Source organism: Phyllobates terribilis, unplaced genomic scaffold, assembly GCF_046119375.1.
Source record: "Phyllobates terribilis strain yellow unplaced genomic scaffold, ASM4611937v1 Scaffold_1__5_contigs__length_1240528914, whole genome shotgun sequence".
In the NCBI taxonomy this organism is placed as follows: Eukaryota; Metazoa; Chordata; class Amphibia; order Anura; family Dendrobatidae; genus Phyllobates; species Phyllobates terribilis.
In genome coordinates this window covers 851,019,993-851,037,087 of record NW_027362761.1, presented here as the reverse complement: position 1 = coordinate 851,037,087, position 17,095 = coordinate 851,019,993, and the positions used below count along the sequence as shown (strand labels likewise).

The window sequence follows — 17,095 nt, the reverse complement described above, 5'->3', positions numbered from 1 at the left end:
CGTGGTGATTTCACTGCAGTAACAGCCACAAATACAGCTCCTTTAGGGCGGCCATATACATTACACAAACTGGCCAACCAACCATCTAATGAGTATGTAGGGGGAATAAACATGGCAGATTTTTAGGGGAAAAAAGGATTAGGCATATTGGCTTGCAACATGCCGAATCCTTCTGTTCTCAAGGGAGATATGAAGACCCCCAGAGCGGTCGTTCTTCTCATGGTAAACACAAACAGGCTGAGATGTACCAAGCATGCATGAGTAACAGAAAGAAAAGGCAGAATAGCTGCTGGTGAACAAGCGATGGGATGACCACTAAGATGTATGGCCATCTTTAATAGAAACACTTAAGATTCAATATATACATCTGCCACTAGATTTTCTTATGTTGGCCTTTAAGCCACCTCTTCCATGGGCAGAGGTTTTGTCTCCTTTAGCGTCATTTACCGTATTTTTCAGACTATAAGACGCACTGTTTTCCTCCAAAATTTTGGAGGAAAATGGGGGGTGCATCTTATAGTCCGAATGTTGGGGGGTGTATATTTATGTGGGGTGTGAGGGGAGTGGTATTGGTGGACGAGCGGGGCACAGGAGGCAGCAGCCGAGCGCTGCAGCCTACACTGTCCCCGCTGCTAAAGAAAATGAATATTCACTGCTCCCCACGCCCATGGGGCGTGGGGAGCACCGAATATTCATGCTCCTTAATAGCGGTATACAGTGTAGCCGCGCTGCGGCTGCTGCCGGCTATCTCCTGTGCCCACTGTTAAAGGACATGAATATTCAACCTCTCTCCTCGCCCATGGGCGTGGGGAGGGGGTGAATATTCATGCCCTTTAATGAGCGGGCACAGGAGATAGCCGGCAGCAGCTGTTGCCGGCTATGAAGGAGAGTGAAGTCACTGCTCCCCGCGCACACAGTCCCGGCGTGGGGAGCAGTGACTTCCGGCAGCTGATCTCTCCATGTGAGCCGCGCATGGCAGTGATGTCATGTGCGACTCACATGGAGAGATCAGTGCAGGTAGACAAGACGCAGAGCTGGACGAGAGAGAAGAAAGGTTAGTAGGAGTGTTTATTTATTTTTTTTAATGTGCAGCATGATGGGGATGAGGGGTGCCATGCATACCAGGACAGGGATGAGGACCACGTATAAAAGGAAGGTGGCGGCATATATGCCAGGATGGGGGATATTTTCAGAATTGGGGGACATTACCCCTATACCAGTGTCAGCAGAAGACCCCCTCCCCCTTAAAAGTGCATCATGACCACATTTTTTGCTTAAATTTTTATTTTTTTAATTTTCCTCCTCTAAAACCTAGGTGCGTCTTATGGTCCAGTGCGTCTTATAGTCCGAAAAATACGGTACCTGGGACAAACCTCAGCACCATATGAAACCAATTATCGCTAGTGTGCTTGTGCCATATGCGGCCTACTAACAAGGATTTTGATATCAGCAGAAAAGATGCAATCATTTTTGATCAGCGGACATGTTTAGTCAAGAACCAATGCTTGCATGAAGGGGTTCTTCCGCCTGATTAGCCTTTGCACCTGCATGCCTTAGGAACGGCCAATATTTCAGCGTAGCCATACTGTACATTTATGAAGAAGTGAGACATGCATTAAACACAGCAGAGAGTATAAGCTTATGGCCCATGGACACAATAAGAAGCAACCATTAAAAAAAAAAAAAAGAAAAAAAAAAAAGAAGAGGATGAGGTCTACCAATGACAAGACGTATTGTTCGCTTCCAAAGAAGTGCAATTTTCATTCACTTTTCCCATTATCGAGAACAGTGCTGTGAAACCTGAGATACAGGACAGATATTGGGTGTTAAACAATATTTCCTAAAATTCCACATTGCCACCGCTAATGAAGTTACCAAAGCCCAGAAAAAAAACAAAAAAGGAAAAACCACTTAAATCCTGGGCACTAAATAGATACTGCTTGTAATATGTTCATTTAAATGAATGTACAGTAATAATTATAATTTATTTATTTCTATACTGCCAACATATACCACAGCACTTTACACTTTAGAGGTGACTTGTACAGACAATAAAAGACATTACAGAATAACAATCACATAAATCAACAGATACCAGGAGGAGAGAGGGCCCTGCTCGCAAGCTTACAGTAATATTCCGCTCATCATACAGACACCAACACCTAAAATCTAATACATTTCTACATTTTGTAGTCTTATAAATGTATAAACTATAAAATTCCACAAACTATAAACATCACTATAGGCACCGTAGTGCACATAGCCCATAGTAGGCTTCAGACCACTATGTAGTGATTACAGCAACGTTTCGGGTTATGTACCCTTCATTAAGATTCCTGGAGCTTAGGGCGGTATGAGCCCACTAGAGCTGTCTGTGCTGTATACATACCACGTGTGTCTACTGACTTCTACACCACGTTCCAAATTATTATACAAATTGGATTGAAGTGTCATAAAGATGTCATTTTTTGTTTTTTGACAAACTCATGGATGGTGTTGGGTCTCACGGCTCTTTGGATCACCGAAAACGATCTCAAACACCTGTGATAATTAGTTTCCCAGGTGAGCCCAATTAAAGGAAAACTACTTAAGAACAATGTTACATATTGTTAAGCAGGCCACAGGTTTCAAGCAACATGGGAAAGAAAAAGGGATTGCTCTGCTGACAAACCGCAGCAAATAGTGCAATATCTTGGACAAGGTATGAAAACATTAGATATTTCACAAATACTTAAGCATAATCATCGTACTATGAAGAGATTTATGGCCGATACAGAGCACAGATGGGTTTTTGCAGATAAAAGCATAATGAGGAAGGTTTCTGCCAGACAAATTCAGCGGCTTAAGAGTAGCTGATAAAATACCATTACAAAGCAGCAAACAGATATTTGGAACTGCTGATGCCTCTGGAGTCCTACGAATCTCAAGGTGTAGGATCCAAAAATCACTATTTGGACACCTCAAACAGTGCTCACAAGCAAAATCGGTTGCAGTGGGCCCAGACATACATGAAGACTAAATTTAAAACAGTCTTGTTTACTGATGAGTGCCGTGCAACCCTGGATGATCCAGATGGATGGAGTAGTGGATGGTTGATTGATAGCCAGAATGTCCCAACATGGCTGTGACGTCGGCAAGGAGGTGGCAGAGTCATGATTTGGGATGAAATATTGGGAAGAGAACTGGTAGGTCCTTTAGGGGCCCTGCAGGTGTGAAATGACCACTGACTGACCACTTTCTTCCATGGTACTAAAAGAAGAATCGTGCAATCCATAGCAAAATCATCTTATGCTGCAAAGAATACCTATGCGTTATTGGCTGCTATGGGCATAAAAGGGGAGCAATCTATGGGTGGCCACCATCCTCCGCTGTCCTCAACCATATTGAGAACCTTTGGAGTATCCTCAAGCAAAAGATCTATGAGGGTGGGAGGCACATCAATACAGCAGCTCTGGGAGGCTATTGTGACATCCTGCAAAGAAATTCAAGCAGAAACTATCCAAAAACTCACAAGTTCAATGGATGCAAGAATTGTGAAGGTGATATCAAATAAGGGGTCCTATGTTAGCATGTAATTAGGCCTGTTAAGATGCTTTTGATTTCAGTAAATGTGACATCTTAATGCTGCAACTTCTACAAATTATGCAGAAACTCTGCATAATAAATTGGAACAGTTTGAGGTTTTAGTTTTGAAAGACATACTTTTATCATTGGGAGGTTTGTCCAATAAAATGTGATTTATACACTATGGCTATGTTCACACACGTTGTGTTTTGCAGCAGATTTTTATGAAAATTTTCAGCTGCATTTTGCAGGACCAGCAAAGTCTATGAGAAACCAGAATTCTCTGTTCACACATTGCTTTTTGTTTGCTGCCTATTTTCTGCCTTGCTTGCGTATTTGGAAAATAGAGCATGTCACTTCTTTCAGCGTTTCTGCAGCAGAAAACACCTGTGTATTTGCTGCGTTTTTTTCAGCCATAGGAAGTAATAATGGGTGGTCAAAAATGCGCAGCAAATACGCACGCTTTTTTACGCAGCCGTTTTCCTGCCAGATAAAAGTTAGCAGCAGAAAAATACAACGTGTGTGAACATAGCCTGATGGTTGATGATTTGAACATTATACTGACTCACTTGTATTGACCATTTAGGAAGATCAGAGAAAAATAGTATTTGATAATGATTCATAATAATTTGGAATGTGATATATAAGTGCTACATATGTACCTGGTCCTCTGCCATAAAAAAATACCTAAAAAAAAATAAAGTGATTGGCACACTGTAGCTAGAGAGAACAGATTTTGGATTAGCGTCAGATGTTTGAGGTTTCGCCTGTCATTTAGGCTACATACACATGCAGGGCCGCTCAGCGGCAGAAAACTACGAAGGTCCGGAACCGCTGCAGCCGTTTATCGGATGTTTACACCTATTATGTAAATTGAGGGTTTTTTGTGTTTTTATCGGTGCAGCTTTTTTCTCTTTTTAGTATGTCAAGGCTTAAGTAAAGCGGCTTTATTTTTGATACTTTCTGGAATTTGGCTGTGACAAAACTTTAATGTTACAACCATCTGTGGACATGCGCAGAGGAAAAGCACTAAAAACACATGTGCGTTTTTTACCTGCAGATTTTCGGCACAAAGTGCAAGACAAATAGACATGCTGCAAGCTGACATCATGCTGATTGACAGCCAGCTCCCCGCTGCCTAACTGCGGGGATCCGGCTGCCAATCAGCATGACGTCAGCAGTCACGCTCCATTGACAAATGTAAAAAAAGAACGCACCGAATCAGAATATTAAGATTTTAGGAAAATAATAAATAGTTCATAGGCGTTGGATCAGAGATAAAAGGTACTAGCGGTGCTTCATCAATACATGTAGCAACTATAACTGCTGCTAGCAGCGCCACTTTCCCTAGGGTGCTTCTGGGCATGACGGGTCCAACTGCTGAACCCCCATAGTATTAGTCGTTATAAATGGGGGCACAGAGGACAAGCATGCAGTCACATTATTGGCGATACTCTGCCAGGAGAGGTTTACATGTATCCGTGTGCCACCCAGTGGTTGTGATGTGTTATGCAGCCTGTCAATATTATGTATTGAATTTGTATGATAAGAAAGTGGGAGTCAATGATCACTGAAAGTGACAGTACGGTGGGGTCAAGCTGTCTGCTCCGACTAATAGGGGGAGAACCGGAGCTAGGATGCTTTATGGGAGATTCAGTAAGACAGACGGGTGATCAGATCTGGACAGACGGAAAAATCTGAGGAATTAGAAGGAAAGAAGGGGGCAGTAGGCACAGGGCTGATTTCTTGTACCATCTGTATGGGTGCCATGCACGTAAGCAAGCAATGCCTCCCCAGAGGTGCCATGCTAATAGACACACACACATACATACACGAGCAGCCTGCCTATCCCGTCCTCCATCCAGCACACACACTGCCTGTCATCCAGTGCATGCCTCCTGCACTCACCCATGCTTGTGCTGCTGCCACCCCCGGTCCCTGTGTTCTCCGGTGGTAGGTGGGCTCTGCCTGCCGCCGCTTGTGCCCGGGTCTATGGAGGGGTATCTGTGGGGACCCTGGCGACACCCGGCGCTAATACTCGAGTCACCGCGAGATCTATGGAGCGCTCAGGTTCTGTGCTGGAGGAGGGGCGGGGCCTGGGTTATGAGCGCGCCTGCGCACTACACAGGTACAGTGCCCAGCTTCAGCCCCACCCTGCTGTGCAGCTGCTGCCATCGGTATTGGCATGGGCAGAGCATGGCAGTGCGTGTGTGGTGTGATGGGGCAGCGTGCTTTACAGTACACAGGTATTCTCAGCCTCCCAGTTGGCTCTCCTCATGCTTTGGTTTGTAAGGAAAATGCCAGGCAGGATGCTGAGAGCTTGTCATGTGCTCCACTCCGGTACATGGAGGGCGACTTCTAAAAAATGTGCTTCTAATGGAAAAACATTTGTTTTAATGGCAGGGAACGCCAAAACCATGGGGAGCCCGTGCCACATAGGGACTGGTGAGCGGCAGGTATACTGTATAAGGAGGGCATGTGCACAAGACGAGCCGCAACCAGCCACGCCACCACGACCAGCCATGCCGCCATGCTACCACCACGACCAGCTGTACCTCCACGACCAGCCATGCCGCCACAACCAACCACGCCACCACGACCAGCCGTGCTGCCATGCTACCACCACGACCAGCCGCGCCTCCACAACCAGCCGTGCTGCCACCAGCCATGCCGCCACGACCAGCTGCGCCACAACCAGCCACGCCACCACGACCAGCTGCGCCTCCACAACCAGCCGTGCCGCCACCAGCCACCACGACCAGCCGCGCCACCAGCCATGCCACACCAGCCATGCCACCACCACCTTTACACTAGACAGCATGCAGGAATCACTTTGGAAATCGCTTTATTTTTTAGCATGGAGATTAGCAGAATAATTGTGACTTGTCCTTTGCATACCAGTTTAGGGCAGCTCTGCCAACATGGGCACAGCCAAGGATGGGGCGTGGGGACACCCATCAAGATCGTCAAAAGTGACCACGGTTCTTACACTAGAAATGTAACTACAGACTGGAATGACGTTCCCGGTGACACGCACAACACTGAGAAGGTGAACCGACCAAGTGGCGTGTGCCTCCTAATGAATTCCACACAACGGCGCGGGGCAGCAGCCGTGGGCAAGGCACTCGTCTTCTCCTGCAATGCCCCGACACATTACATGAAAGTGTGGGCCTTGTACCCGTGCAGGCTGCCTGTTGCCGGTGGTGTTGGACAGCTAGGACCTCAAGTTCCACAGTTAAATAAATGTGACTCCCATTCTAAAACAGTCTTTACTGCATGGTAACTGGGTAAGGGGTAGCGGGTACAAAGTCTTATGGACGTTTCCTTTGTAATATAAAGCATGTTCACACACCGTAATCCTTCCTCTGTAGTCTACTCCAGGGCCGGTGAGGCACACTTTTTCGCCCTACTTTGTCACAGCCTAGCTTGTCGCCGCAGTCCTGATCAGCAAGTCTCTACTCAGCGGTTCCGCATCCTATTTCTTCCACTACTGGCGGACCCCACTAGCCCCACAAACTCAGTCCTGTTTAGGTCTGTTACCTTCAACGTTTAGCAAGGACCCCTTTAAAGTAGAAGGCCACACTGTCTCTTCGGTCACTTCAAGGTCTCGCTACTCCTTTGTCCCCTAGTCTCCTTTGCTGTAGTTCACTGACAATGGCCGTACTGCTCACAGACACTTCCTACCTAAACATCAACTTGCCCCTATCTGACTACTGTAGGGCGGCGGTGTTCACACCGTGCAGTAACTGAGGCAGTGACCCAAACAAGTCCAACATAAACAGCTTTTATTCAGTAACTCACGGGCAAACAGAAAGTCCTCCGGTTTGCAGCCGGGTTAACGCGAGTCCATAAACAATGGTTGCCGGGGGCAATGGCCGCGCCGGGCTGCTGAGAGCCTGACAGGTGCTGAGCCTTCCCAGGCGTGGGTTCAACCACCCTCAATCCTGCTGAGCTTTCCTGCTATGCTCCTAGCAGGTTCCAACATAGAATAACACTAATCCTTAGTGCAGGGATTTTAAAGGACCTGTGGCAAGAGCCACTGGAAAACCCGGGTTGGAGGGAGGAGGCCGCCCCACTGCCTACCTGTAGCCTCCTTCAAGAAATGAAGGCCCTGCCGGGTTTTACTAATCTGCCTTAGCCAGGTAGCCTGACCAGGTCATTGCTCACCTTCATTCCTGCATTGCAGCCGCAGCTGTGTCTGTTACTGCAATGCACTCCAATGGATTTAATAGGTCTCTGTACACATTCTGGGGGATATATAACGTCCCTCTTATAGGATCCCAGACACTGCCTCACACTACCTACATGAAGCAGTCACTTGCCCTAGCACTAAGCTCCTCCCACTATGGGCTAATCCTAAACATTAACTCCATCTTGCCCTAATGTTGCTACCTAACTACAGTCAACTATCTTATCCTACCTATTGTGTCTTAAGCCCTAAACTATGTCTTACCCTACACTTATCCTATACTGTACACTACACAAGACATAATACACAACGCGATTGGCATCTTCAGGTGTAGTAACGCGACAGTCATTGTCCACCACCCTTACATCTGCACACCCCTCAGTGACACTAGTGTGTGAAACGCCAGTCTTCACTCAGGTCCAATGCCTTTTACATGTGGCGAAACCGATAAGGTTTTCAAGAGGAAGAGGCTTTAGAAAATGCTGGCGTTTGTCATGAAGTATCTTTTTTTTAAGTCGTTTCTTGAGCGCTTTTTTGTTCATCGGAGGGTTTTTTTTTTTTAATAGAATAAGGCCACATTCACAACTCAGTATTTGTAAGCCAAAACCAGGAGTGAGTGATAAATACAAAAGTGGTGACGTGTTTCTATTATACTTTTCCTCCGATTGTCCCACTCCTGGTTTTGGCTTACAAATAATGAGGTTAAAAACTCACCTAATTCTCAACATGCGCGTGTGTGGCGCCCCTGCGGGTTCAGTTGCCACAGAGGTACTGCATCTCACCCAGAGGTGTGGTATCCCACTCTCAGGTAAGGAAGGAGTACTGCCCGGGACCCACACATTTGCATCCATTACACTTCAGGAGGGAAGGGCGAGATTGCTCCTAAGGGAAACCACAGTCCCTGGTCCCTAGCTGGAGGGTGGGAACCATGTAATGGGTGTAGGTGGAGGAAGAAGTACAGGGGAGCACTTCAGCAGGAGTATAAAAAGGGGAGCCATCTTGGGAATAGTCAGAACAGTCAGAGAGGAGAAGTAGTGGGAGCAGGAGCTCTGCTCAGGGAAGAGGGCCTAGATTGAGAGGCCCAGGAGGAGAGACTGAAGAGGAAGGGAGCAGAGGAAGGCTCCAGGAGTGAGGGGATTCCAAGGGCAAAGCAAGTGCTGCAGGAGCGTGGAGGGATCAGGCCGCAGAGGGGACCGGCCCCTAAACTAGTGGAGAACTACAAGGCTCAGCTAAAGACCGGAAGCTTCTGCACTTTCAGGGTGTAGTTGCTCATAGCCGCAACTAAAATCGCCGAAAAGGTAGCCACACAGGATTCAGGGGACTGCAGGTTGCCCGCCAAAATCTGAGGTTACTGGCTTGGGACACTGGTTGCGAGGCACAGGGCAGGAGGGTGAGAGCCAGCGCAGGAAGACGACCGAGGAAGGCACACAGACTGGGGTCCCGTTATGTACTCCTGAAACACCTGGGAGTTTGCTGAACCCCTGCCTTGGTAAACACAGGACGGCGTGGGAGGTTACCCTGGCGCTGGGAACCTGGAATGCAACAACTGTGTAAACCTTGGAGACTGCACCCCACTGTGTCCTAGAATTATTATCTGCGCCATCACCTGCACTACACTGCACAGCATCATCTACCTCATTAACTATCACTGCACCGCCCTGGAGCCAAGCTCTGCCTGTGGAGAGCTGAACCAACTCTGCTGTGTCACCACCAGCTCCAGAGGATATGCACCGCAGCGGCGGCCCCATATAGCCGCATACCACAGGTGGCGTCACGAACATTATATATAAAAACTTTAATTCCCCTTTTTTCAACATCCCCCAGGGGACGCGTCACATGTGGCCTAAGTCTCACCGGATTTAGCTTGCGCTATACATAGGGGCCTCTCAGATAATCGCAGGTTCAAGTCCCCTAAGAGGACTGTTGAATACAGTAAAAAGTGAGGGAAAAAAAAATTAAAAACACACGTTCAAATCACCCCCATTTCGCCTCAAAAATAAAACAATTCAAAATAAAAAAAAAAAAATACACATTTGTTATCACTGCATTCATAAAAGTCTGATCTATCAAAATATAAAGTAAATTAATCCCATCGGTAAACGGCTAAACGAAAAAAATAATCAAACTTTTCATTCGCAATAAGGAGGCGGTCAAAACATCGCATCTGCCCCAAAATGGTATTAGTAAAAACTTCAGCACAGGATGCAAAGAATAAGTCCTCACACAGGACTTTACAGGTATCAGATAATGGCGACAAAAGCAATTTTTTTCACCACTTAAATAAAAAACAAAACCAAAAAAAAAAACAGTACATATTTGGTATCTGTGTACTCATACTGACCTGGAAAATAATATTGTCAAGTCAGTTTTACTATATAGTGAGCATGGTAAATAAACAAAAACAATTGTGAAATTGCATTTTTTTTTTTTGCAATTTCAACGCACTTGGAATTTTTTTCCCCGTTTTCCAGTACACTATTTGGTAGAATGAATGGTGTTATTCAAAAGTACAACTCATCCCACAAACAACAAGCCCTCATACGGCTAGTTATGGTTCTTGGAAGGAGGAGAGGGAAAAAAAAAAAGTGAAACGGCCATGTCACAAAGGGGTTAAGGTGCATTTACAATGTGGCCGATAATTGGAAACCGAATATCGGCCTCTCTAAACAGGCAGTCAAATACTGTATGCGCAAGTAAAACAAAAGGATACTGGAAGCCTGTATTAGCATTTCTTCTGCAGTGTTGCGATCAGTGTGTCAAGAGTGGGAGAAGAGGGTTGCAATGACAATCCAATACAATGGGCAGCACTTTGAACACATTTTATAAGTGGTCATAAACTTGTAAAAAACTCATGAAATATTAAAGTTACGTTAAAACCAAGCACACCATTGTTTTTCTTATGAAATTCTCAATAAGTTTGATGTGTCGCATGACCCTCTTCCCTCTGAAAAAAATAAAGTTGGATCCAAAATGTCCGACTTCAAAATGGCCGCCATGGTCTCCACCCATCTGGAAAAGTTTTCCTCCTCCCATTTACTAATGTGCCACAAACAGGAAGTTGATATCACCAACCATTCCCATTTAATTTAGGTGTATCCATATAAATGGCCCACCCTGTATATTCATCTGCCAATGGTACCAGTACTGTCATGCAAGGTGTGGGAAAGACTAAGTGCAACATGAAGGGAAGAGGGGAAGGGAGCCCAGACGCTAGGGTAAGGGGGAGTGGAGACCTCCTAGGCTGATCTGATATCACCCTCACTCTCCTATCGTCCCTATATTGGTTCGTCACCAATCGCCACACAGGAATCCAAGCCCTACATTTCCCTAGCGCTTGGCCCTGGATAGGGAAGGGGGGGGGGGGGGGTGAGCGCTACCAAATAAAGACAACAAGGGAGACACACACTGGGAAAAGCAATTAGCTTGAGCCGACTTCAGAGAGATTACACCGAACGTCCTCCTAGCACCAGAAAGGAAGTAAGCAGACTGCAGCAGCTCCAAGCCTTCACAAGGAAACATGTAAATATCACTGGCACCTCCCTGCAGCAAACTGAAAGTATTTAAACACCCAGGCCAGGGTGTCAATCAGAGAAGGAGGGAGGTAGCCGCTGGATCCTAAAGTGAGACAGATTCAAGAAGGTGTCTGTAATGCCAAACAAAGATCTTCTACAGGGCGACTGTCTGACACACCCGTGACAGTACACCCCCCACCGCTACCCTCTTCGAGTGGCATCCGGACACTCAAGACCAGGTTTCTCAGGATAGGAGGTGTGAAATGAACGAACCAACCTGGAAGTGTTCGCCTCTGATGCCGAAGCCCACCCTCTCACCTCTGCACCATAACCCTTCCAGGGCACCAAGTATTGTAGGGTACGACGTTGGAGACAAGAATCTACAATACTCTAAATCTTAAACTCCAGATTACCATCAACCATTATTGAGGGCAGCGGGAGGGGTGAGGGCTCAAGAGGTTCCACATATTTTTGAGCAAGGACCTGTGGAATACATTGTGGATCTTACGGGCCTGAGGAAGCTAGTTAATGACGGCGGTTATTTTATAGGGACCAATAAACCTAGGTTCCAGCTTCCAAGAAGGAACTTTCAATTTGATATTCTTGGTAGACAACCACACAAAGTCATTCACATTCAGGTCCGAACCTGGCCAGAGTTTTCTGTCAGCCACGTTTATACTCGTCTCCCATGATCTTTAAAATTACTCAGAACCCACCGCCACAATGAGGAGATAGACAAAGCAAAACGTTCCTCCTCAGGAACGCCCGAAGCTCCTGCCCCACTAAAAGGTACCAAACTGTGCATGGTAACCGTATGCACCAAAGAACGGTGACCTACCAGTGGATTCTTGACGATGATTAATGACAAATTCTGCCAGCGGCAAGTAGGATGCCAGTACTCCTGATTTTCGGAGATAAAAACACCTGAGGTAGGTCTCCAAATTCTGATCGATGCGCTCGGTCTGTCCATTCAACTGAAGGTGGAAGGCAGAGGAAAAACACAGCTGCATCCCCCAGTCGAGAACAGAATGCTTTCCAGAACTTGGAAACAAACTGGGTTCCCTGATCTGACACCACATCGGAGGGAACCCCGTGAAGCTTCACAATCTCATTTATAAACACCTGAGCAAATGTCTTGGCTTTAGGAAGTGCAGGTAATGCGGCGAAGTGAACCATTTTACTGAACCTATCTACTACCACCAAAACCACCATTTTGCCTGCAGAAACTGGTAGGTCAGTAATAAAATCCATGGACAAATGTGTCCATGGCCTGCTAGGGATAGGTAGCGGAAGAAGAGTACCAGATGGATGGGTATGTGATACTTTAGAACGCGCACAATTGCAAAGTAAAAGTAGTAAAGCTCAGAAAACGTTGTAGAGCCTTCAGGTTCTCAGGACGGTCCCAATCAAGGACTGCACGGATCTTCTCTGGATCCATCCGAAAACCCGAAGATGACAAGTACCCCAAAAACTGCACCTCCTGAATGGCGAAAACACATTTTTCAAGTTTGGCATATATAGTCTGTTATCCCTTAATATCTGGAGCACCTGTTTAACATGCCCACAATGTGTCTCAAAAATCAGGCGAGTAAACCAAAATATCATCCAGATAGATCACCACAAACCTCCTCACCAAATGATGGAACACCGCAGATGCATTGGTCAATCCGAAAGGCATAACCAGACTCTCAAAATGCCCTTCAGGGGTATTAAACGCTGTTTTCCATTCACCCCCTTCTCTGATTCTCACCAGATTGTAGGCTCCCCTTAAATTCAACTTGGAGAATACCTTAGCTCCCACAACCTGGAATCAGAGGAAAGGGGTATAGATCTCGGATGGTAATTTGGTTAAATTCCCAGAAATCTAAACAGACGTAGGCCGCTATCTTTTTTCTTCACGGAGAAGAAGCCTGCCGCCACGGGCGAAGATGAGGGCCTAATGTGTCCCTTCTCCAGACTCTCCACAATGAAATCCTTCATGGCTTGTCTCTCAGGGCCAGAAAGATTATACAGTCTGGACTTCGGTAGTTTAGCTCCGGTGGTCTGGTTAATAGGACAGTCATATGCATGATGAGGAGGCAAATCCTGACACTCATCAAAAAAAAAAAAAGTCCTCAAAACCAGACAAAAGCAGGTAATATTTCCGTAGAGACTGTAGCAAGGGAAATATCTAAACATTTCTCATGGCAGTAATCTCCCCTTTCAATGATCTCCCTGGCTTGCCAATCCACAAGTGGATTATGCTTCACCAACCAGGGAAGATCCAAAACAATTGGGTTGGGAAGACCGTCCCGTCCAGGACATAGCAAGGTATTATCTCACAATGAACCGACCTCACCCTCAGTTTTTCATTATGTACAATCTGAGTAAGTGCTTTCTATGTAAGTGACGCTGAGTCGATGACGAAGATGGAAATAGGCTTTAGCTAAAGCACAGCAAGCAAGACCATGAGTTTTCACAAACTCAGCATCAACCATGCTGACTCCAGCTCCACTGTCAAACTCAGAAATTTTGGCTCTCTAGCATTACCTCTGCTGTCAGGACAAACCAGGAACTGCATGTTGGCGATAAATGCACCCCTAGCTTATCCAACTCCAGACTACCAAGGGTTAATAGAGTTTCCTTTTGCTTAGGAATCAAAGGACAGACTCTGATAAAATGTCTCCCCCCCCCCCCCCCCTCCACACAGAAAAAAACAAACATACGCCTTTTTTCTTGCGAATCTCCAGGGAAATGTATGATGCAGAGGCATCCCCTTACTGCATGGATCCTCCACCTCCCCCAGTACTGGTTCCCCACCAGACCGCTCCCACAGCAGAGGTACATAACCCGGACAAGAAGGCCCCGGAGAAGGTGGTCTCACCCGCCTATCCGGAAGGAGTCTATCAATCCGTATAGCCAACGACATGGCAGCCTCCAAGGACTCCGGGGTTTCATATACTGCCAAAGCATCTTTCAACCTTTCAGTAAGACCCTCACAAAATTGGCTTCTAAGGGCTGAGTCATTCCATTTGGAATCAGTTGCCCATCTACGGAATTTAGAACTGTACATCTCCACTGACCGATTCCCCTGCTGAAGACGACGTAGCCTCGACTCAGTCAGGGTCATCAGATGAGGGCCAGGGCCCCAAAAAAACCTCGACAGACTGGAGACAAACTGAATTCTGCGGTAAAGAAAAAGCCCAGGATTGCGGGTCTCCCTGCAGCAGTGAGATCACAATTCCCACTCGTTGCTGCTCACTTCTGCCTCCTTGAACACAAAAAGATTTGTCCCTACATCCTGAAAACCTGTCCGGGAGGGCAACCTTGGGTTCAGGCTGGACAGGACTACCTGCAGAGACTCTCACATTAGTGATCAGTAGATGCTGATGCTGAACCTCACCGTGGAGGTTATTCACCTCCAGAGAGACAGCAGCAGAACTGCTCTGCGAGGTCTGCAACAGAAACCATACCAAGGGAGAAAAAAAAAAAAAAAAAAAAAAAAAAAGACACTTGAGTTTATTTGTGTGTTAAGTTTTTTTTTTCTCTAAAATGTGCACGGCCGGTGATAATGGCACACAAGGTGTGGGAAAGACTAAGCGCAACACGAAGGGAAGAGGGGAAGGGAGCCCAGATGCTAGGGTAAGGGGGAGTGGAGACCACCTAGGCTGATCTGATATTACCCTGATTCCCCTATCATCCCTATATTGGTTCCTCACCAATCGCAGCACAGGAACTTAAGCCCTGTATTTCCCTAGCGCTTGGCCCTGGTGAGCACTAGTCAATCCCTACTAGCAAATAAAGACAACAAGGGAGACACACACTGGGAAAAGCAACTTAGCTTGAGCCGACTTCAGAGAGATTACACCGAATGTCCTAGCACCAGAGAGGAAGTAAGCAGACTGCAGCAGCTCCAAGCCTTCACAAGGAAACGTGTGAATATCACTGGCCCATCCCTGCAGCAAACTGAAAGTATTTAAACACCCAGGCCAGGGTGTCAGAGCAGGAGGGAGATAGCCGCTTTGTCCTAAAGTGAGACAGATTCAAGAAAATGTAAGGTATCTAGTTATACCAACGTATATCTTATTACAAGGGCAATAATAAGATATACGTTGGTCGGACAAAAAGACAACTCTCACAAAGAATTAAAGAATACTTAAACAATATCAAAAAAGGCTTCCAAGTGCACCAATTATCCAGGCACTTTAAGGATATACCTGGGAAATCCCACAAAGGCCTGGAATTTTTTGGGATCCAAGCCATTCTGAGGCACTGGAGAAGGGGTGACTATATGCGCCAAAATGTCTAGGGCCGAGTCAAAATGGATTTTCCTTCTGGATAGTATGGCCCCAAAAGGCCTAAACTTTGATATGAAGCTATATACTTTTTAATAAAAGTCGCACTCAGACAAACTCGTTAGGGAGGCACCCGTTAGATCCTGTGACAACTGCTGTGTAACAATCGTTGTACCGTATGGACAAAATAAACCTATCGGTACCCTGTCAAGTGGATATCAATGTACTCCAAACACAAGAATTACCACTTCTCACTCCGATCTGGGGTTTTAAAAGAATGAATGATCATCATTCCTCTCTTACTATTTCATATATCCATTATTACATGCGTCCTCATGCTGTGAGTTTTAGATATTAAACAATATTGTTTTTATCATAAAATCTTATAATTTTTAAACAAAAAGTATCTTTTTTTAGAAAAATCTTTTATAAATATCCTCTATAAAATTACTTTTCATCTTGCACCTACCGTATATTTGCCCGCATGCCTAATGAACCGGATTAGACACTCCACAGATGGGTCTGCTTCTGCTGCTAAAATATACATTCACCTTGGGACCTGTTGAAGTGCAAGAAGGCGCGAAACGGCCGTCGTCCGGAGGTTTCCTTCCATTCTCCCCCTGTACCATTTTTAATGGATCAATAAATGGTTGGCTTTTAATAAGAAGATCGGTGAGTGCTACCTTTTTTCCCCTTTTTCATTGGTTTGGACATTCACTCTATTGTTGGTAAGCACCAGGTCGTGTTGGAAGCTGTGGATTTCTTTGGTCTCTCATTTGGATTGCGGTCCAAGGGATTTGTTCACTAGTTGCACAGGTGCAGACTCTCTCTCTTTGTACACACTAAAATATACATTGGACTACTGAAGGATACTGATCGATTTGGGATGATTTGCCTGATTAGCTGGAAAGAAGGCGGAGCTATACGCCTATAAAGAACTCCCTGGTTCAATCTGAACCCATACCCTGACGAAGGGGGACTGAGTATTCTCCGAAACACGTAGGTCTGCCTTTTGGGCCTCTGGACCCATTGTATTGTGTGACGTCACCCGCACACACAATCAAGCCCAGGTTGGTAACCAGGGACGCTACCGGCCGGAGCGCCCCTGGCTCTGCAACGCTGTCTCCCTGCCTCCTTACCATCGACTTGGATCAAGCCACCACGTGGACATCTTCCCGCCAGTGTGAGCACCCGCGGTCAGTATCCACCAGCATCGGAACCATCAGGACGCCGACGGGGCACAAGCAGGATTGCAAAGACGCCATTTTCCACCATCTAACCACGGTTAGCAACCGAGCAAAGTAAGTGGTTTTTACTACCCATTGGCAACAGGATTATTACTCGCTGCAGCAATCAGCCTTAAAATTACCACTGAAGATTAGGACCAGTGCCATCTTCTAGCACCATTTATTGCAGTTCCATCTCTTAGAGGGGCCAGAATTGCATCCAATACATTCTCAAACGGACTGCTATTGATCCCATTATGAAAACTACCAAGACCTTCAATTTGGTCAATCAATGTATATACATTTTATCCTACCAACAGGACTTATTGT

The 17,095-nt window shown here is 46.1% G+C and overlaps 1 protein-coding gene across 2 annotated transcripts in view; it reads right to left on the bottom strand.

The window, feature by feature from the left end:
• Nucleotides 1-5,695, bottom strand: part of LOC141153506 (rap1 GTPase-GDP dissociation stimulator 1-A) — a 129,021-nt gene extending 123,326 nt beyond the window's left edge. Inside the window, exon 1 of one of the 2 annotated variants that reach the window (XM_073638376.1) lies at nucleotides 5,473-5,695. In XM_073638376.1, coding sequence (XP_073494477.1) covers nucleotides 5,473-5,476 — 4 coding nt within the window. In that variant the 5' untranslated portion in view covers nucleotides 5,477-5,695. The remainder of the gene's footprint in view (nucleotides 1-5,472) is intronic. The other variant, XM_073638385.1, reaches the window with a different exon arrangement.
• Nucleotides 5,696-17,095: the final 11,400 nt, after the last annotated feature.